Source organism: Alnus glutinosa, chromosome 7 (assembly GCF_958979055.1).
Source record: "Alnus glutinosa chromosome 7, dhAlnGlut1.1, whole genome shotgun sequence".
Taxonomy (NCBI): domain Eukaryota; kingdom Viridiplantae; phylum Streptophyta; class Magnoliopsida; order Fagales; family Betulaceae; genus Alnus; species Alnus glutinosa.
Genome location: NC_084892.1, coordinates 20,006,581 through 20,029,762, shown reverse-complemented (window position 1 = coordinate 20,029,762; position 23,182 = coordinate 20,006,581). Strand labels below are relative to the sequence as shown.

The window sequence follows — 23,182 nt, the reverse complement described above, 5'->3', positions numbered from 1 at the left end:
AAAAATTAGGTTTTTGGGCATAATTTGAGTAGTGAGCCTACTTTTTGAGCTTAATTTAAACTTTTTTTTAGCCCTTTTAAAAAATATTTTAACCCTTTTTTGGCTCAATATATTGGCAGTTAGAATGGAAATAAAAATGTAAAACCCTAAATTTTATTATTTTTGTTTTTTAAAGAAATAAATACATTTAAATATATATTTTATACATGTATACCCATTGTTTGGTTATAACCAGTTTCAATATTTTTTAAAACTGATAATTGCTCCAAAAAGGCTAGTTATCGGTTATTTCTAACCGGGTACCGAGCTGGGTTGGCCGGTTTACCTTTGGCTTTACACCTTAATAATTTCTACTTTCTAGCGTTAAATAATAATAATAAATAAATAAAACATAAAACCTAGTACTGCCACGCGCATTCCCCAAAACCCTTCAATTTGCTAACATATCACACGCGTGCATAGAAAGGCTCAAGCCTGGAAAGAGAGACATCACTCATCAGAAAAGCAGGGAGAGCAAACCCAGAAAATGGCGGTTCCTGGAAGGCGCAACGGTATGATAGACGAAGACGAGAACGAAGACAATGCTTTGTTCGAAGAGGAGGGTCTGATAGAGTTCGACTCCGACACGCCTCCCCACCTCCGTGACCTCGCCGCCGCCTCTGAGCTCGGCAACCTCGACGCCCTCCGCCTAGCCCTCGGTCTTACTCTTTTTCCTCTTCTTCTTCTTCTTCTTCTTATACGACCGTGTTTTTAGCTTTGTCTTTGGTAGTGTAGTTTATCAGATTGGTTCAATCGCCTGTGCTGGTTTTGTTAATTTTTGCATGTTATCTATCTAAACGTGAAGCGGGTTTCGTAAGAGTCCTGTCTGAGGAAAAAGGTGATGGGGTTTTGCTCTGTCTCTTTGATCAGAAAACAGGGAAAAAGAGAATAGAAATTCATATTGGTTTTGTGAAAAAATAGAAAGTCTCAACCAAATCAGAAATTAGGCTTGTAATTTGATTCAGGATTTCCGATTTCTTTTCCTTCAGTGCGCTTTTGTATAATTTACATGGTTTGCGAAATGCATTACTTTGTTTGGTTTAATGAGTAGAGCTGCTTTTTTCCGTACATGATCATGGCGCGTTACCAAAATTATTTATCGTGCAATGAGATAGGTTGATACTATTGGCATATGTCTCTTCAATTTAAACTTTACGTACCAAAAAATTCTTTTTAGTTTCATACCCCTTGTGTTGTCTGTGATCAATGTTCCGGGGATCAATCGCTACTGGTCTCGATTCCGAGGAAAAAGTAGCATTAGCGTGTCTTGTGTGTCTTTCTTATTTTATTTTATTTTATTTTGGGGGGTGGTTAATTGTGTAACTGAATCTATTGTGTTCGGATTTCTGGATGTGATTCATTTGCTGTGGTTGGCGCTCAAAGTTGGTCAGTGTAGAGGATTTATTGATGAGCTAAATGGTTATCATTATTCAAGGTTCATTTGTTTTGACGTAAAACATTTTCAGTATTTTTCGGTATTTGGCTGCACTGGAAAAACTTGGTCAACTGTAAAAGACCTCTTTGTTTTCCGTAAAATGGTTAACATTTTTTAAGGCATTAAACATTTTTCGTCCATAGCTCCTCTCGGAGAACACTCACATCATGTCACACCCCAGAGACCACCCCCTCTGCCATTGGTATGAACCCTGCTGGAGCCACCCCCACCAGCAGAAAATGTTTCCTGGAAAACAGTTCCAATGCAAACCAAAGAAGAAAATGTTTTTAAGGTTGACAAACACACAATGGAAAAGCAGTAATTTTTCCAAAAAATGTTTTCAGCTGAAAACATTTTATGTCAAAAAAGAAAAAAAGAAAGAAAGAGGAGCCATAATATTTGAGTCTTTTTTTTAAACAAGAAATTGTAGTGTTTAGTATACTGGTCTGTTACTATACCTTGCCTTTTATTCGTTTTAGCCCTTGAGTTTTGGTTATGGACCATGGGGGGAAGGGCAGGCTGCGAGCCGGAATTGCGACTTGTTTTGTTAGAGAGAGAGATTAACTACCCATTTGATTAGCCTGGTTGTGCCTACGAGGATGATTGACATGGTACAACTTGAGTTTGTAGAAAATGCATGCTTGCCAACGTTTTGATGGTTAGGTATGATCCCAGCCATGTCGGAGTTCTTTGAGTTCATTTTGAACAAGAGCTTATGGACATCCCTCTTTTTGGTGGTAATTACACATAGTCTAATAACTAAGATCCTTCGGGGTCCAGAATCGACAGGTTTATTCTTTCTCCAAATTGGGAAACCCACTTTCCTAATGCTTCTTAGAAACGGCTCCCTAGAGTTTTATTGTATCATGTTCCTTTATTGCTTGATTGCAATGATGTTGCTAGGAGCAAAGGGTACTTTAAGTTTGAGAATATGTGGCTAAAGTCTCAGGGTTTTGTGGAGAAGGTAAAACAGTGGTGGTTGTCTTATAGTTTTCAAGGATCCCCTAGTTTTGTCTTGGTGCGCAAATTAAAACCTTTGCAGCTTGATTTGAAAAAAATTGAATGAGGTGTTTGGTGATGTCAAGAAGCAGAAGAAGGCTCTTTTGGTTGAACTTCATGGTATTGATGTATTGCAAAAGAAAGATCTCTTTTGCGTGAGGAAAAGGCAAGAAAGGCTAAGATTACAAGTATTGGAAAGGACTACTGTTATGGGCCTGTGTTTAGGATTGGGTGACTGGTTTGGTGAGGGGCAAAGCCGCAGGATTGGTCTTCCTGAGCTTACCTATGGTGATGGTGATGGTGATGGTGATGAAGGCATAATGGGGTATTCAAGGTACCCCTGCCTCCTAACAACTCTTAGAGCCGTGTTTGATAAAATTCAGCATGCTTTCTTATATTCAGAATCTCTACTTATAGAATACAATATCACTGCTGCTTTGGCTAGTGCCTTATTTCTAGGAATTCTTTCCCTATTCATATCCCTAAAATCCTACTATCAATCCCTTAATTAATGGAATACATAAATCCCTTATTCTTAGGAATTTCCCCCCTTATTCTTAGGACTTTTCCTCTCACAAGTCGTGCTCCACCAGCACCAACTTGTCCCTCACTTCTTCCCTAATGTGAATTTTAGGTTTTTCTTCCGCTAGGGTTTCGTCATGTTGCTGCCTGCGTTTGTGCCTCCTAACATAGGTCCGTAACAACTACTCTCTGGAAGAAGTCAGCTGGAGATAGAAATCAAGGAGGGCTCTTTGGCTGAGAGGGAGACGAATACTAAGTTTTTCCACTGTGTGGCAAATTCGCATAGAAGGAACAACACTGTGGCTTTCTTAGTGATTAATGGCTCTATTTTTTGAAACGCTACAGAAATAAGTGAGCATATACTGCAGTTCTACACTCGTCTTTATTTAGAACAATTCAGTTGGTGGCCGAAGCTAGATGGTCCTACCTTTAACTCTGTTGATGATGACAAAGCTTTATGGTTGGAAAGAGTCTTTAAGGAGAGTGATGTCCAGGAGGTAGTGAAAGCGCTAAACGACGATAAGTAGGATTGGCAAAACGGGTTACCATGTCGGGTTCGGGCCGACCCGTTTAGGCCAACTCGAACCCGATATGATTAGTTAAACGAGTTGAGGCACGAAACCCGAACACGACACATTTATAAGCCAGGTTACGCGACACGACACGATGGACCTATTTAGTTAATGGGTCATGTCGGGTTGACACGACCTGACATTCTAGGAAACCAGTCAAAGAAGAGAAAAAAGGAAATACTTGCCGTCGCTACCGAGTAATAAATGCTATGCTTCATGTCGATGAAGCAAATGTATTAAAAATGGAAATCTTAAAAAGGGTAGAGGAAGCTATAGAGGAAGTCAAAACCAGTAAGAAAGCATTGGAAGAAGCTCTAAACAGAGTGGAAGCAGCAAACATGGGAAAGCTCGCTGTTGAAGACACTCTTCGCAAATGGAGATTTGAGAAATGGAAAAGTGAGAAATGGAATGAGATGAGCGTCTAACGGCTAGGTTTCACTTTCCTTGTTCCCCACTTTCCGGTTTTTCTTTTGTCTTTCAATTTTTTTTTTTTAATAAACGAGTTGACGTGGGTTGACCTGGCACGACCCGTTTATAAACATGTCATAAACGGGTGACCCGTTTAGCCTAAGCCTAAACCCAAACCCTATGATTTCTTGTCGTGTTTGTGTCGGATTTGCGGGTCATGTAAAAAATTGCCAACCCTAGCGATAAGGCCTTGGGTCTTGATGGTTTCCTTGGCTTTTTTCTAGTCTTGTTGGGAGGTTCTAAAAGATGCAATGAACGTCTTTCATGAGTTCTATGCTCAGGGTAAGTTTGAAAGGAGTCTTAATGCCACTTTTACTGTCCTTATTCTCAAGAAAGTACTGGTGGTGGATATTAAGGACTTTCGCCTTATCAGTCTTGTGAGTGGCGGCTATGAATTTATCTCCAAAGTCCTAGCTAATAGGAAGGCAGTGTTGGAAAAGGTTATATCCAGGTCTCAGATTGATTTTATCAAGGGGCGACAAATTTTAGGCACAGTCATCATCGCAAATGAATGTCTCAATAGTAAAGTTAGATTAGGGGTTCCAGGACTGCTCTTATGATTATGTTAATTGAGAATTCTTATTGTAAATGTTGAGGAGATGTGGTTTTAGGGAAAAATGATGTGGATGGATAGCTCATTGCATCTTGATGGTGCGATTCTCTGTCTTGATTAACGAATCTCTATCTGGCATCTTTAATAGTTCAACAAGGGATCCTTTATCCCCTCTATTGGTTGTCGTGGAGGCGTTAAGTAGAATGTTGTCTGCCACTGTGGATAGGGGGCTTTTATTAGGCCTTTTGGTGGGGTCTAAGGATAACGATGTGCTTTTGTCTAATTTGTTATTTGTGGATGACACTTTAATTTTTTGTGATGCCAATCTTAATCATCTTTGTAAGTTGCGTTGTCTTTTCTTCTATTTTGAAGTTGTCTCAGGGTTGAAAATTAACCTGTCCAAATCAGAATTAGCCCCCATCAGAGTTGTGGAAGATGTTGGAGTCTTGGGCGGCGGTATCCTCCTATAAAGTACCTGGGATTGTAGTTGGGAGATCCGTTTTAGACAAAATTTATTTGGGATGGCATTATTGAAAAGATGTAACGTTGTTGGCAGGTTGGAAGCGGCTTTATTTGTCAAACGGTTCTAGGATCACTTTGATTAAAAATTCTATCTCCAATTTGCCTATGTATTTTCAGTCCCATTTTCCCTTCCCAGTTGGTTTTGCTAACAGTATCGAGAAAATTCAACGGGATTTCCCGTGGGGCGAAGTAGGTGATGAGTTTAGATTCTATCTAGTCAGTTGATCCAAGATTTGTACTTCGATTTCCTCAGGAGGTTTGGAGGTTAGAAACATGATTCTATTTAATTGAGCTCTCTTAAGGAAATGGCTTTGGTGTTACGCTACAGAGAAGAAAGCTTTGTGGAGATCGACGGTGGAAGCTAAATATGAAAGCATGTGGGGAGAGGGTTGTGCCCCAATGCGGTGTATGGGTCCTATCGGATAGGGGTGTGGAAAAACATTAGGAGCAAATTTTATTTATTTATTTTTTAGGGGGGGGTGGGGGTGTTTCGGGTTCAATGAGATAGGAGGTGGGAGATGGGCTTTAGGCTTAAGACTCAATTCTAGCTTGATGTCTAGTGTGGAGATTAGACCCTTAAGGAAGCTCTTTCGTTGTTATATAGTATTGCCCTTTTCAAGGAGGCCTCGATGGCAAACCATATGTTGGTTGTGAACGACACTTGTCAGTGGAATATCACCTTTCATCAGATTCGTGCATGATTGGGAGATAGAGATGGTCACCTTTTTCTTCAATCTCTTGTACTCTATTAGGTTGAATCGAGGTGGTGAGGATACGATCTGCTGGCTCCCCTTTGAAAGGCAGACATCATGTGCTTCGCCCCCTATTAGTTTTTCTTTCCTTTGGAAGAGTATATGGAAAAATAAGGCCTACAAAAGTGGTTTTCTTTGTTTGGACAATAGTCTTAGAGGAGATCCAGACCTTGGATAATCTAAGAGGCACAAAATAATGATGGACTGGTGTTGCATGTGCAGGAACAATGGGCAATCCATCGATCATCTTTTGTTTCATCGTGGAGTTGCTAGAGAATTGTGGGTATAAGTTTTTTGTCTTTTCATGGTAGAGTGGGTAATGCCCAATCAGGTGGTGGAGTTTTTGGCTAGTTGGTGTGCCGAATTTTGTAGTCACCGTAATTTAGAAACCTGGAGGAGAGCTCCCCTATTGGGAATATATCTCAAAGATACAACGGTAAAATCCAAGAACAAGCATCATAAAAGCATAGCAAAAGATTATGCAAAACAAAAATTTGCAAAGGCTATAACACTACCTTGCACAAAGTCGGCTACCTTGGTGATGTGGTTGATTTGATTTCTCTTGCTTCTCCTTAATCCACACGTGTAGAACTAGGGTTTAGAGACCTCTAAGTCTTCTCCTCAATTCTGATTATGAGACCAAGAGAGTGGGCTCTAGTGCTAACACAAGACCTCTTTAACTAGGCTTGTGTTTCCATCTGAAGGTAGGACTAGGTTTCCTTATCAAAGTAGGACTTGGAAAACCTAGATTCTCTCACCAATATACACGGCCACTAGGGTACTCCTTGTGTAATTAGGTCAAGCCCAATAAGAGATAATAATCAACTTAAGAATGGACCAAAAGGAAAAATAAAACTAGTTCCAATGAGCCTAGGACACTTGTCACCTCATGTAGGTTACTATTAATGACAATTTATATTCCACTAAAAACTTGTAATTGTACTATATCGTATTTCTTTTGATTAATCAAAGTATAAGTGACATATTATAATTGTAGTTGACTCCTCTATGAAATATGCATAGTTAAATTAAAGTCATAAATAAACTGTCACTTTAATTTATTATCTCTTAATTCTTGAGTATCCATTTTATTATTATTATTATTATTATTCATGTACTCTTTAAAATCATATTTCATTTAGTACATTTAATTTTAGTAACTCCTTACTATAATATTCCAGCCAAATATTCAAATTAATCAATTCTCATTAAATTTATCTCAAAGGGATATTTCATGTCGCTTTAGAATAACAACTCACATGTTTCATTCAGTGCATTGCTACTGCACCAACATATCAAAAAGAAGTCTTCACTTCCATGATCAAGATAAATCATCATTATTGATATGTTATAGTCTTATCAAGTGAAATGCCCAATTCCATTACTGACTGTAAACAATAGTTTATGAGTTATGAGGTTTATGATTTAGATCTTCTGTGTGATAATCTCATTAATACGCATCAAACTATATTCAATATAATTTAAGGACTACATGTATATACACAAAATAATATGCACATGTAAAACATAATATGCCCAATGTTCTCATATAATTAAGAAAATAAACAACTTTATTTAATAGGAATTGGCTTTTAGGACATAAACCCTAAAATCCCCATTGCGTGATGTGGTGCATTTAGAAAGAACACAATTCCGTAAATTTGAAAGACGGTGAGAGGAACGGTGGTAGAGTTAAAAGACATTGTTCAAAACTCTTTATAGGTGGGTGGTTACTATCAATAGTTCTCCTTTTGCTAACTTTGTAGAATTTCTGAATTTGTGTTACTTTTCTTCTCCCTGAGTGAGTGTTTCTTTTGTATATTCTACGTGTATTTGGATTGAGTCCATTTGCGCTTTATTAAGATTGAATTACATATAAAAGAAAAGCATGATCCCAGAAGGAGCTGTACAACATTGGTGGAGTTGCTCCAACACAAAGGTTTGGAGTATTAAAATTATATAGTATGGATTGTTGACTTAAGCATGTTTAGATATCATGGCCTAAACTAGGGGGTTATGCAATGGCTTACTAAATGAGTTATTTCTATATAAAAAATGTAGTGGTTATGTGTTAAATACACTATGGAAATTTGTTATTCTCATGATGAACCTGCCACTCAGTAGATCATGAACTTCAAGTGATGAATTCAGTCCTTTGAGTTCCATTCCCATGATTACAATGACTTGAAGTTCAAAAGTTCTTTTTCTTCTATGTTTTCCTTAAGGATTTATTTAATTTCAGGGGGGGGGGGGGGGGGGGGGTTCTTGTTGAAACAAAATGAAAGTAGAATGGGGCCTTTATTAAGTATTTGTAACTAGTTTCTTAAAGATGATAATCTCTAGCCCACCAATCAGGAAGAAAATATAAACACGGTAGAAACGACTGGTTTGTCTATCAGACTTGACAATCTGTCATGTAAGTTAAATTGGGTTTTTATGTTTTAAATCCTGCTGCAGATTTTTTTTATTATTATTATTACATTGAATAAAAAATTAGGGTGCTTGGATGTCCCTGGGAACTCGAATTCTTCTGTGGCATTTGATGTGTACTAGATATGACATTTTTACATGAGTCTAAACAGTATTAGGTAGGAAACTTCTTTTGATTTCTAGAAATGACCCTATCACATGGAATTGTGTCTTCAAATGCTATGGAGAACTGCATGATGGTTTTGCTTTTGCGTGACATCTAAATACCCTATTTGGGTCAGCTTTCTGCTAATGCTTTCTTATTCTTTGAATGAGTTCAGATAACTTGACCGGTAGCATTGATGAACCTGTGGAAGATGGGGACACGGCTCTGCATCTGGCCTGTCTCTATGGCCATTTGCCCTGTGTCCAGGTCAGTTACTCTTATTTCTGTGTGTTCTTTTTATTTATGTTTCTGTCTCAATAAACAATTGTAAAAAATTTGGATTCTCTTTTCTAATACAGCTACTTTTGGAAAGAGGAGCAAACTTAGAGGCTGAGGATGAAGACGGTGGAATTCCTCTTCATGATGCTTGTGCAGGGGGTTAGGCTTTAACCACTTCCTAACAGTCGTGTCAAAACTATTTCTTCCCTGACAAATTGTATGATTGTATATTGATGTCAATTCTATTTTCTCTTTTTCTCCACTGACTACTGCAGGATTTGTCGAGATAGCCGAGCTTCTGTTGAATACTGCTAAAGACTCAGAGTGCATAAAGAGGATGTTAGAATCAGTTGATGCAGAAGGTGAAACTGTGAGTGTATATCAAACCTTAACACTCTTCCGAAGTTTTAACGAGAGGTTCCGCTGTTTAACTGGCTGGTGACATCTTTGTTAAAATCATGTCAGCCCTGTCTGCTTGACATAGAAGAATGCACAGTGGTTCAAAGATTCACAGATTTAATTTTATCTCTAACGGGCCTTACTTTTAGTAGTTTTTGATCATCATATTGACATTACTTTTACAGCCTCTGCATCATGCAGCAAGAGGTGAGCACGCTGCTGTTGTAAGGTTGTTATTATCTTCTGGGGCTTCTCCTACACAATCAAACACTTGTGGAAAGGTTAGCATTTGAAGGGGAAGTTTGAAGTTAGTTTCTTCCTTGTCCTAGTTTATACTTAATCATTGCTTTGGCAGACCCCAATTGAGCTAGCTGATCCAGGCACAGAAGCTAGGAGTATTCTGGAAGCTGCTGTAGGTGCTGCGGCATGCGAGTAGGCTTTACCAAATGCTTGCTGAAATGTCAATTTTTTGTTTTTCTTCTGAAGATTGTGGCGCTGCTCTTGTTGGTCTCTTTGGTATAAGTAGGTACACCAGATCTTGTAGATCTTGATCAAATCATTGCCTAATATTGGTTTTAGAGGTGTATTTGGCAAATCAAATATCATGGTCTAACAACGAACCATTCTTGTTGGTTGATTGTATTAGTTGATGATTTTGTCGGATCCAGTGAGTATTTGATAGAGTAACAGTATAGAATTTACTCAAAATCCGGGCAACGTTTTAGGGGGGACACACGTTTTATTACCTGCATGTGTCTAACTATGGCAGGGGTTTTGAAACTCTGCGCTTTGCTCTCGTTCCTTTCATTTACTCAAAACACTAGCAGCAAATACCTAAAGCTTGTTTTATTTCCTAAATATAGGGAAGAAGAAAAAAACACCTGCAGCAGATATTCTAAAATTTCTCTAAACCATTGGGTAGCTAGAGTGCTACCCACATTTGGGTAACCCATTGATTTATTATAATCCTAAATAATGTACCCTCTCTCCTCTCATGTCTCTCATGCCTCCTTCGTCTTGCACGCCTCTCTCTCTTTCTCTCTCTCTCTCTTGACAGAGGACAGAAAAAAGAAGAAAAGATCAAGTTACACACTCCAAAAATTCAACCCAAAGAAAATCAGCATTAAAAAAAATAAATAAATAAACAATAACATCAACACCCGCAAACATATTCAAAAAGAGTTGAGAAAGAAAAAATAAAAGAAAATGAGTTTTTGAGCTTTTGATATCTGGAGGTGGAAAAGCAGGTAGCAAATTCAAGGAGGCCCCAAAACCAGGACCAAAGGCAGAACCAAAACCATGACCAAAGGCTTCAGAATTATCAAGAATTAAAGAACACCATTCTCTTTGTTCCTTAAGTTCAAGCTTGAATTCCCATTTCTGAAGCCTGGACCAAAGGCAGAGGTTGGTGTCAAAGAGGAAGTGAAAAAGAGAAATAGTGGTTAGTGGGAATGAAGGAGATGAAGACAGAGACAAGAGAGAGAAGACGAAAGAAGGGAGACGAGAGATAGATTTTGAGAAAAGAAAAGAAATGAAAAAAAAAAAAAAGAAAAAAAAGAAAAAAAAAAAAGTAAAACTAATATTTTAATGATATAGAGAAAGAATAAGAGAATCTATTGTGCAGTGTATTTGGATAGGGAAGTAAGAAGTAGTTTGGTTCCCTAAATTTAGGAAAAATCGTTGGGTATCTACTGCTAGTACTCTCATCAATACCTAAACAAACTGACTAATAGCCTCAATTACTCAACCCTCTCTCACTTCCAAAAAAATAAAAGAAAAGAACTTATTTTGAATGCCTGCTCGGAATCCTGATAGGTAACTACCAATCATAGCTCTAAAGTAATCAAAGTTGTCCTAAGAGAGTTCATAGAAAATCCATGAAGGTAATTCAAGCTCTTAGGACAACTTCAATGATCTAAAAAGAAACAAGATTACTTTATGCAGCTTCAATGATCGTTATATCTTAATGAATTCAACTCTGCTGTCACAAATCGCTATTTGGCACATCAAAATCAAACTTCCAAAAAGTCCCTATTGTATACTTTTTGTGTATGAGGGTTAACCCTTTTTTTCTCAATAAGAATTGAATTATTCATAAAAAAAAGAAAAAAAAAAAAAGAAAAAAAAAAAAAAGAATTCATAGACCTCCTACTTGGCTTCAAGATTATGAAACATCTTTTGCTTCTATGACATAACAAGGTGAGTCATTTTCATCTCAAGAAGCTTGTAAATCCATGGATTCCATTCAATGAATAGTAGATGGAAGCTCTTCATAAAAACAAAATTTGGGAGTTAGTTGAACTTCTTGAAGGAAGGAAGGCTATTGGTTTTAGATAGGTATACAAGCTTAAAAGAGTTGCAAATGGTAATAATGATAGATATAATGCTCATCCTGTAGTGAAAGGTTATGCTAAGAAAATCAGGCATTAACTTCAATGAAACATTTTCACTGGTTGTTTGCTTGAGTTTGGGGTTGGCAGAAGTAATTGATTTAGAACTAGGGCAGTTTTGTGTTTTTGCATGCTAATTTCAAAGAAGAAATTTATATTACTCAACCAGATGGCTTTATTGAAGAAAACAAGAAGCATTTGGTTTATCGGTTGACCAATCGCTTTAGAGTTTGAAATAGACACTTAGATGTTGGTATAAGCGATATGATTCCTTCATTGTGAGCTTGGGCTTCCATAGATGTGAAGCTGACTATTATGCCTATTTTCAGAGTTTGGTTAATGGTGGTTTCATTATTTTGCTACCATATAAATGAATATGATTGTTGCAGGCACAAGCTAACAAAGTGTTGCAGCATTAAAAGCTCATTTAGGTAGAGAGTTTAACATGAAGGATCTGGTGGCAGTTAATCAGAAGCTTGGGATGATAGTACACAAATATAGACAGAACAAACAGGAAAATCTGGATAACTCAAAAGAGCTATGTGGAAAGAGTTTTGTGCTGCTTCAATGTGCAAAACTTGAAGCCAGTTAGTACCCATTTTCCTGTTGGCTATAAACTGTCTCCTATGTTTCATGCACAGACTAAACATATTGATGTTCAATATCACTTCCTTCGCGAGACAATAGAGTATGGGTTGATCGTATTGTAGAAGATCCATACTAGTGATAATTGCAGATATTTAGATGAAGCTTATAGCAAGAGAGAAGTTTGTCTGCTCTAGAGCTTCTCTCGGGCTTGTTGTCACTTGATAAATGGTGATAAAGGCAACATGTATGTTGTGGTAATCTTGAAACTAGTCTTCGAGTGGGAGAATGTTGGACCCTTAGTATTTTTAGGATTAGAAACCCTAATACCTTTTCGGTAGGATTGTGTATCATATTGAGATTCTGATTCCTATTCTTTTTCTATATGAATCCTAGATTCTTTCTAGGAGAGCATTAGTTTTGCTTATAAAGAAAGCCCATACCATTAGATTAAGCTTAGGCGCATCTCCACATATTGTATCCTAGAGGTAGTGTGGTAATTCATAAGAGAGATGGAGAGAGGTTCATTGTATTTTTTTTTCCTTTATACTAGTGAAGAAGAAACATCATTGTTGCTACCTGTGGACGTAGGCAATCTTGCCGAGCCACATTAAATTTTTGTGCCTTAATTCTTGCTTCTTCTTCGTTGATATTTTTTTTTTGTGCGTATTGCAAATTTTAACAATAGGTTATTACAATTTATTCTCCTAAGTTGTTGAATTGCATATCCTCTATAGCTACCTTTCTGCAGTTAAAAACATAGCCTTTAATCTGATCCTCTTCTCTTTCACAGCAGATTATTAGATTTTCCATGTCCTCATGATAAAGATATGGTTTTAGACCATTTCCCTCTTTTAATCGCTTGTTATTCTACATATGTAGGGGTAGGAAAGAGTTGATTGCTATTACATTTCTCTGATGATTCTTTTACAATGAGTTTCATTACCACGATTGGGTACGTGTTCAAAACCTTAAAATTTGTTTTCTTATTATTTAATAGGTTTTGCAGTTTCCTGAAGCTTTAATATCTTTATCAAAATTGACTTTAAGATTAGTACCATTGAGCTTGATGGGAAGCGGATCAAACTACAAATATGGGATACTACTGGCCAAGAACATTTTCGTACAATGACAACAGGTACGTACTTATCTGATGAAGTATTTTCTTTTAGTCATTTATTGATTCCAAAACAAACTTCTTGTGAAAGGCAGAACCAAAACCATGACCAAAGGCTTCAGAATTATCAAGAATTAAAGAACACCATTCTCTTTGTTCCCTAAGTTCAAGCTTGAATTCCCATTTCTAAAGCCTGGACCAAAGGCAGAGGTTGGTGTCAAAGAAGAAGTGAAAAAGAGAAATAGTGGTTAATGGGAATGAAGGAGATGAAGACAGAGACGAGACAGAGAAGACGAAAGAAGGGAGACGAGAGAGAGATTTTTAGAAAAGAAAAGAAATGAATAAAAAGAGGAAAAAAAAAAGTAAGAGTAAAAATAATATTTTAATGATATAGGGAAAGAATAAGGGAATCTATTGTGGAATGTATTTGGATAGGAAAGTAAAAAGTAGTTTGGTTCCCTAAATTTAGGAAAAATCGTTAGGTATCTACTGCTAGTGCTCTCATCAATACCTAAACAAACCGACTAACAGTCTCAATTACTCAACCCTCTCTCTCTTCCAAAAAAATAAAAGAAAAGAACTTATTTTGATTGCTTGCTCAGAATCCTGATAGGTAACTACCAATCATAGCTCTAGAGTAATCCAAGTTGTCCTAAGAGAGTTCATAGAAAATTCATGAAGCTAATTCAAGCTCTTAGGACAACTTCAATGATCTAAAAAGAAACAAGATTACTGTATACAGCGTCAATGATCGTTGTATCTTAATGAATTCAACTTTGCTGTCACAAATCGCTATTTGGCACATCAAAATCAAATTTCCAAAAAGTCTCTAGTGTATACTTTTTGTGTATGAGGGTTAACCCTTTTTTTCTCAATAAGATTTGAATTATTCATCAAAAAAAAAAAAAAAAAAAGAGTTCATAAACCTCTTACTTGGCTTCATGATTATGAAACATCTTTTGCTTGTATCACATAACAAGGTGAGTCATTTTCATCTCAAGAAGCTTGTAAATCCATGGATTCTATTCATTGGATAGTATATGGAGCCTCTTCATAAAAACAAAACTTGGGAGTTAGTTGAAGTTCTTGAAGGAAGGAAGGCTATTAGTTTTAAATAGGTATACAAGCTTAAAAGATATGCAAATGGTAATATTGATAGATATAATGCTCGTCTTGTAGTGAAAGGTTATGCTAAGAAAATCAGACATTAATTTCAATGAAACATTTTCTCTAATTGTTCACTTGAGTTTGGGGTTGGCAGAAGTAATTGATTTAGAACTAGGGCAGTTTTGTGTTTCTGCATGCTAATTTCAAAGAAGAAATTTATATTACTCAACTAGATGGCTTTATTGAAGAAAACAAGAAGCATTTGGTTTGTCGGTTGACCAATCGCTTTAAAGTTTGAAACAGGCACTTAGATGTTGGTATAAGCAATATGATTCCTTCAATGAGAGCTTGGGCTTCCATAGATGTGAAGCTGATTATTATGCCTATTTTTAGAGTTTGGGTAATGGTGGTTTCATTTCTTTGCTACCATATGAATGAATATGATTGTTGCAGGCACAAGCAAACAAAGTGTTGCAGCATTAAAAGCTTATTTAGGTAGAGAGTTTAACATGAAGAATCTGGTGGCAGTTAATCAGAAGCTTGGGATGATAGTACACAGATACAGATAGAACAAACAAGGAAATCTGGATAACTCAAAAGAGCTATGTGGAAAGAGTTTTGTGCTGCTTCAATATGCAAAACTTAAAGCCAGTTAGTACCCATTTTCCTATTGGCTATAAACTGTCTCCTATGTTTCATGTAAAGACTAAACATATTGATGTTCAATATCACTTCCTTCGCGAGACAGCAGAGTATGGGTTGATCGTATTGTAGAAGATCCATACTAGTGATAATTGCAGATATTTAGATGAAACTTATAGTAAGAGAGAAGTTTGTCTGCTCTAGAGCTTCTCTCGGGCTTGTTGTCACTTGATAAATGGTGATAAAGGCAACATGTATGTTGTGGTAATCTTGAAACTAGTCTTCGAGTGAGAGAATGTTGGACCCTTAGTATTTTTAGGAATAGAAACCCTAATACCTTTTCGGTAGGATTGTGTATCATACTGAGATTCTGAGTCCTATTCTTTTTCGATTATGAATCCTAGATTCTTTTTAGGAGAGCATTAGTTTTGCCTATAAAGAAAGCCCATATCATTAGATTAAGCTTAGGCGCATCTCCACATATTGCATCCTAGAGGTAGTGTGGGAATTCATAAGAGAGATGGAGAGAGGTTCATTGTATTTTTTTCCTTTATACTAGTGAAGAAGAAACATCGTTGTTGCTACCTGTGGACGTAGGCAATCTTGCCGAGCCACATTAAATTTTTGTGCCTTAATTCTTGCTTCTTCTTTTTCGTTGATATTTTTCTTGTGCGTATTGCAAATTTTAACAATATGTTATTACAATTTATTCTCCTAAGTTGTTGAATTGCATGTCCTCTATAGCTACCTTTCTACAGTTAAAAACGTAGCCTTTAATCTGATCCTCTTCTCTTTCACAATAGATTATTAGATTTTCCATGTCCTCATGATAAAGATATGTTTTTAGACCATTTCCCTCTTTTAATCACTTGTTATTCTGCATATGCAAGTGTAGGAAAGAGGTGCTTGCTATTACGTTTCTCTGATGATTCTCTTACAACGAGTTTCATTACCACGATTGGGTGCGTGTTCAAAACCTTAAAATTTGTTTTCTTATTATTTCATAGGTTTTGCAGTTTCCTGAAGTTTTAATATCTTTATCAGAATTAACTTTAAGATTAGGACCATTGAGCTTGATGGGAAGCGGATCAAACTACAAAATGGGATACTACTGGCCAAGAACATTTTCATACAATTACAATAGGTACGTACTTATCTGATGAAGTATTTTCTTTTAGTCATTTATTGATTCCAAAACAAACTTTTTGTGAAAGAACTGGAAATATTGGTCAGTGAGGAGGACCTACTTATAAGTTAGGTGTAGGTCTAAACTTTGGTTTTATATCAATTTGACCTGTCGTAGACTTGAGGATGCAATACTGTTTCAACCTGTGACTGATACTTGTTTGGACCCTAAATGTATTGACAAATTTTATTAAGAAACTCGAACATAGTTTCGTGGTCCTTTTGCATGCAAAATGGATAATCAAGCGTAAGATTTGGTATTTAATGTTATTGATTCCCAATGACATGTATATAGTCGTGTTCTAGGTTTATAGTTTTTCAACAATCATCTAGATTTTCTTAGGAAAAAAAAAATCATATATATATATATAATCTTTTTGTGACAGATCTCTTTATTTTAATTTTTGATGTTGTTAATTTTTTCTTGTAGATTATTACAGGGTAGCAATAGGTATATTGTTGGTCTACAATGTAATTGATGAATCATCTTGTAATAGTATCTCATTTTCTCTTCTTCCTCTCACTTGCTCTTTTTATGAGGCTTTTTAGCTCAAATAGTGTCGGTGAGCCAGATTAACTGTAAAGAAAAATGTGAAACATGAAACTTTACGTATTCATGATCCCTGATCCAATATTTATGTAGACATCAAGAACTAGATCAGGAACATTGAACAGCATGCTTCTGACAATGTCAACAAAATATTGGTGGGTAACAAAGTTGACATAGATGAGAGCGAAAGGGTAATGAATGAAATTTGTCAAAAAAAAAAAAAAAAAAACTTGGGAGTATGTTTTTTTCCCGACATATTCATCACTAAGGTAGAATTTTTCTTATAGGATGTGGAAACAGTGAGGGGGCAAGCATTGGCTGATGAATATGGTATCAAATTTTTCGAGATGGTATGTATGTTGTAGAATGGCCACATTGGTACATAGTCTATATATAATTACTTTTTAACTTTTCTAGTCATGAAACTCCATTGCAATGGCATGAAAAGCATCTAGCTCCCTGAGTGTTAAAACAATCTCACACTCATAAAATGCAGCACGTCACTCATAAAATGCAGCACGTACAACTCAAGACTTGCATTTCAAACATACATAAACAAGACATGTTGTCATCTCCAAGTATCCCTACAGGTGCCCATACTATTGCAGATCTCATGAACCCAATCACAAGTCATGTCCATATTGCAGATCCTATCAACAATACTGCAAGTCATTCCCTTACTTCAAGCCATACTGCACATCCCATGGTTCACGATAGCAAGGATAGGAACACATTCCTTTGTAATTAACAATCCATTATTTTACTCGTGTACATTTCAGTATATAAGGTGTGGTGCACTCCTCTGTATAGAATTAATGAAAACTTTCATACTATTTAGATTTCTTTCATGGTGTCAGAGCCATAAAGGCCAACGCCATTTTTCGATTCTTCTTCAATGGATTCAATTGATTCCTTAACATCCTCTTCCACTGCCTCAACCTTTTTTCTTCCCAATTTCACTCAACCAATCTCTGTGAGATTAGAGGGACCAAATTATATCTCATGATTGTCTCATGTTGCACCTGTCATTCGAAGTAATGATCTCATGGGATTTATTGATGGGGAGGAACCTTGTGCTTCCTAACTTCTGTCTAATGAAAGTGGACAGAATGTCCTTAATCCAGATTATACCTTATGGGTTAGGAAGGACCAGTTTCTACTAAGCTAGATTATTGCGACACTTTCTGAGAAGGTGTTATCTCAAATCTATGGCTTGGACACTTCCAGACTTATTTGGGTTGCTCTAAAAACAAATTTGCCTTGCAGTCGCAATCTTATATTTCTCATATCAAGCGCCAACTTCAATGCTTGTGCCAAGGCTCCAAGACATGCCCAAAATACATTACTGACGCCAAATCTTGGGCTGATCAACTTGCTGTTATTAGCAAACCAATTGACGATGATGGCCTTATTAATTTTATTATCAGTGGACTTAATCCCACCTTCAATGCTTTTATCACTACTTTTACTCTTCTGCTCTCTCGAGACAAGCCTCCTTTTGATGACTTTCAGAATGAGCTACTTAGCCATGAAATGTTATTGAATCAATAACAACTGGTTGCTCCTGATATTTCTACATTTGCTCTATTTTCTCACAAACCAGGTACTCCCAAATCAAGCACTCAACAACCGCACTATCCCAAGCACAAGCAACAATTCCACAAGTATCCTCCTCGAGGCTCATCTCAGTCCTCAAATAGTGGATTATTTCAACATCCCAAAGGTGCATCATCTCAGTATCCTAATAGAGACTCATCTCAGTATTCCAATGGTTTCTCTCCTAAACCATTCTCGACTTCACCACAGCCTCACCTTCAACAGCACTTTGTTCCAAATCAGCCTAGCAACAGACCTCTCCTCCGTGCTCCATGTCAGATATGCGGCAAGATAAGTTATCAAGCTCTTGATTGTTTCCATCGCATGGATTTTGCTTACCAAGGCTGGCATCCTCCTCTACAACTAGCCGCTATAGTAGCTCAGAACAATAACTACTTTGATGATTCAAAATGATTTGCTGACTGTGGGGCAAATGTTCACATCACCAATGATTTGGAAACCCTTACCATTCAGCAACCATTTGATGGTATTGATACTGTGGCTATCGGCAATGGATTAGGCCTCACCATCAATAACTCTGGTTCAACTCTTGTTCAAGCCTCTAATTCTATTTTAAAATTAAATAATGTCCTTCATTGTCCAAATGTATCTACTCAACTCTCATCCATTCAACGTTTTTGCAAAGACAATAATTGCTTCTTCATTCTTACTGACACTCATTTCTTTGTGAATGACAAACACACCAAGGCAATCCTCCTGGTTGGCAAGAGTAAGAATGGTCTTTATCCTTTGCGCTTCCAAAGAAGTTCTCTCAAGTTACGACATGCTACAGTAGCCTTGATAGGGATAAGAACTAGTTTAATTTGGTATTATAGATTAGGACACCCTATTACTGACATTATATCACGGGTTGTTAAATCATTTAACCTTCCTGTTGTCTCTCCAGCATCCAATAAAATGATGATTTGTGAATCTTGTCAATTGGGCAAAGGCAAATGGTTACCCTTTTCTACTTCAAATCAATGCACAAACACTCCATTAAATTTAATCCAGACTGACATTTAGACCTCACCAGTTCTCTCAGTCAGTGGGTATAAATATTATGTAGTTTTTGTGGATGATTTCTCTCGGCATTCATGGCTTTATCCATTGCATACCAATTCTGTTGTTTGTGAATGTTTCATAAAATTCAAACTCCTTGTTGAAAAGCAATTTTCCTTTTCCATCAAGCAACTTCAATCAGATGGTGGAGGAGAATTCATGTCTCATCGCTTTCAATTCTTTTTTTGCTAACAATGGTATTGTTCACCATAAATCTTATCCCTACATCTCTCAACAAAATGGTTTAGCTGAAAGGAATTATGCCATACACTAGAAATTGGACTGACTTTATTGGCTCATTCTCATATCTCAATCCATTATTGGGTGGACGCTTTTCTTACTGCTGTCCACCTTATCAATCGACTGCCAAGTTCAGTTCTCCATCACACTTCTTATTTCTTTCAACTTTACCACAAAGAACCTGATTATCAACACTTAAAGGTGTTCGGGTGTAAATGTTATCCTCTATTGTGTCCTCTTGGTCTTCACAAATTACAATGTCGTTCCAAACCATGCATCTTTCTTAGTTATAATTTTGCAGGCTATAAGTGTTATGATCCTATTACTAACAATGTTTATCTATCACAGCATGTTGTCTTTGATGAACATTCTTTTCCTACCAAAGATCAAGCACCTTCTCCTCTGCCTTCCAAGATCAGTGCCTTTTTTACTCCTGGTAAGTGTTCCCATGTCTTGTGCTCAATTTCCTGCATCTTTAATTATTACTGATTCTTCACATACCTCTTAGTTAAATGATACTCCTTTCATATCTGCATCCTTTCTTGCACTTCTTATTGCCTCAATACCTAATACCTCCCCTGCTTCTTCATCTGCCCCTGCGCTACCCTCTATTCTGACAACTTTTGTACCTACAACCTCCATTATTCCCTTAGTTGCTCCCTTTCAGGCTAGTGAACCTCATGTTTGTCATCCTATGACTACGCAGTCACGCACTAACTCTCTCAAACCAAAGACATTTCTTGATTATCAACTCTTTTACACTTCTAAATATCCTCCAAAGGTCTTTCATACTGTCTTCCAAGACATTGAACCGAGTTGTTATAGTAAGGCCACCAAAGATCCACGCTCGCAACAAGCTATGGCAGAAGAGCTGCAAACTCTACAGTCTAATGGAATTTGGACTTTGTGTCCTCAACCATTACATCAACATATTATTTCCAACAAATGGGTCTATCGGATCAAGCAACGCTCAGATGGCACAATAGATAGATTTAAAGTAAGGCTTGTTGCTAAGGGATATGAGCAGCAGTGTGGAATCGATTACACTTAGACTTTTAGTCCCATGATCAAACCCTCTACTATTAGGGCGTTACTCTCCTTTGCAGTCCAATTTAATTGGAACATTAGGTAGTTGGATGTCTCCAATGCCTTTTTGCATGATTCTTTGACTGAAACAGTTTTCATGGAACAACCAAAGGGCTTTCTTGATAAACAACATCCAGACTTTGTTTTTAAACTCCACAAAGCTCTCTATGGCTTAAAACATAGAGCTTGGTTTCATCTTCTTTCATCCTTTTTATTAGAACTTGGATTTACAGCTTCACTAGTGGATACTTCTCTATTCACTTTCTTTTCTGGTTTAACTCCTGTATGTATGTTAGTCTATGTTGATGATATTATCATCACTGGACCTAATAATGCTCTCATCTATGTTGTGATTACTTGACTGCAGCATGAGTTTCCACTCTAAGACCTTGGCCCTCTCCATTTTTTCTTGGGCATTCAAGTTACACGTACCAAAGCAGGCTTACATCTTTGTCAAGCAAAGTCCATCTTTGACTTACTTACTGACACTCATATGGAAGGTGTAAAGCTTGCTAAATTTCCATGTTCTTCTAGGTCTAAGCTCTCCTCTTTTGATTGTGATCTTTTCCTCAATCCCACAAAGTACCAACACATCGTTGGCTCCTTGCAATACTGTACATTGACACGTCCAGATATTTCCCTCTCCGTTGACCAACTGTGTCAACACCTTCATGCTCTCACATCTGTTCATTTATCTGCAGCTAAGAGGGTTCTCTGTTATCTTAAATCCTCTGTGGACAATGGCATATTTTTCTTCAAAGATAATCTACAACTTTCTGCCTATTTTGATAGTGATTGGGCAAGGAATCTGGACGATAGACGATCTACCACGGGTTTTGCTATCTTCCTTGGTACCAATCTAATTTCTTGGAGTGCCAAAAAGTAACCTGTTGTATCTCGAAGTAGCATAGAAGTAGAATATCGCTCACTCTCCATTGATACTGCTGAAATCTTTTGGATATGAATGTTGTTTCATGACATACAAGTTCCTCTGTTTTCTACTCCTACAATTTGGTGTGATAATGTTAGTGCCTTGGCATTAGCATCCTATCCAATTTATCATGCTCGAATAAAGTATATTGAAGTTGATTATCATTTTGTTCAGGAAAAGGTTCTCAATCATGACATCTCGATTAAGTTTATCTTCATTCATGATCAAGTTGCTGATGTATTTACTAAAGGACTCTCCTCGGATCAGTTTCTGTTTCTCAAGTCCAAGCTACCTGTGATTTCATCCCCTTTTAGTTTGAGTGGGGTTGTTAAACCAATCTCTCACTTGGAAAATGTAGCACGTCACTCAGAAAATGCAGCATGTACAACTTAAGACCTGCATTCTAAACATACATAAACAAGACCTGCTGTTATCTTCAAGTACCCCCTGCAGGTGCCCATACTATTGCAGGTCTCATGAACCTAATTACAAGTCATGCCCATACTGCAGATCCTATCAACCATACTGCAAGTCATTCCCTTAGTTCAAGCCACACTAGGCATCCCATGGTTCACGGTAGCAAGGACAGGAATACCTTCCTTTGTAATTAAAAGTCCATTATTTTACTCATGTACATTTCAGTATATAAGGTGTGTTGCAAATCTCTGCATAGAATCAAGGAAAACCTTCATACTGTTTAGATTTCTTTCGCTGAGGATGAGGTACTTATTAGCCTTTGGCCTGTGGGGGGTGGAGATGATTCTTTCTGGCATGCTAACATTTTGCAAACACTTTTGTGTAGAGTGCAAAAACAAATTTTCAATGTGGAGTAGGTCTTCTTTTCAATAGCTAGAGATATAAAGCAAAGACTTGCAGAAACTGACTCCAAAGCTAATGTAAGATTTGTTTTCCCGCACCTTCAACTGGGGAAACGCAGAGCGATATTGCAGATTTGACGTATGTTTCCGTCGTGCAACCCCAAACTCTGAAGATCAGCAAACTTGATCCAGCCACAAGCTCAACTGCTGCTGCTGCTTCAAGGAAATCAACATGTTGTGGCTCATGAGGTATCTAGAAGACCTCCATCGATATGAAGCTGCATTGCATGTGTTATGTAGTTCCTCCACTCTGGGGAGTTGGTTCGAATTCGCTAAGCGAGCTGGTAACAAATTCTAGTACTCCACTGTTTTTTTAACATTATGGGTGCTATTTTTGCTCCCAAACGCTTCATAAAAACTGATATAATGACCCGCATCTTGCTTAGATAAATAGCTTGTGCGCTTGTCCTTGTGTCTTTTGATTACTCCTTAATAACTTCAATTAAAAAAAATATAAGTTTATTTCTATTTCTTTGTGTTGTACATGTGTTATTTAAAGGTAATTGGCCTCTGATCTGTGTTTCTTTTTTCTTTTTTCCTTTTTTTTTTTTTAAAAAAAAAAATATTAGAGATACATTCCTCTTGTTATTCAACAAACTGAAGTATTTGGGATGAATACAATCACTGGCAGACGGTAAATTTTTTTAACCTAGAGAAGCAACATTGGTCAGGGCAAAGCACAAGGATCCTCTCCTCAT

General features: G+C 37.1%; 1 protein-coding gene and 1 pseudogene across 1 annotated transcript; both read left to right on the top strand.

Moving 5' to 3' along the window:
• Positions 1-427: 427 nt before the first annotated feature.
• LOC133872293 (uncharacterized) lies at positions 428-9,782 on the top strand. Its single transcript, XM_062309771.1, has 6 exons — positions 428-698; positions 8,613-8,704; positions 8,797-8,875; positions 8,992-9,086; positions 9,301-9,396; positions 9,471-9,782. Exons 1-6 carry the CDS (start codon positions 527-529, stop codon positions 9,549-9,551), a joined length of 615 nt encoding a protein of 204 aa, XP_062165755.1. The 5' UTR covers positions 428-526; the 3' UTR covers positions 9,552-9,782.
• A 2,168-nt stretch (positions 9,783-11,950) lies between these two features.
• On the top strand, positions 11,951-22,672 carry LOC133873304 (ras-related protein RABE1c-like; annotated as a pseudogene).
• Positions 22,673-23,182: the final 510 nt, after the last annotated feature.

Bases quoted from the DNA above. Each gene is read 5' to 3' on its own strand.
- LOC133872293 (XM_062309771.1), top strand. From the start codon at position 527: ATGGCGGTTCCTGGAAGGCGCAACGGTATGATAGACGAAGACGAGAAC. The intron at 699-8,612 runs GTCTTACTCTTT...GAATGAGTTCAG, and splicing joins CGCCCTCCGCCTAGCCCTCG to ATAACTTGACCGGTAGCATT. The intron at 8,705-8,796 runs GTCAGTTACTCT...TTTCTAATACAG, and splicing joins GCCATTTGCCCTGTGTCCAG to CTACTTTTGGAAAGAGGAGC.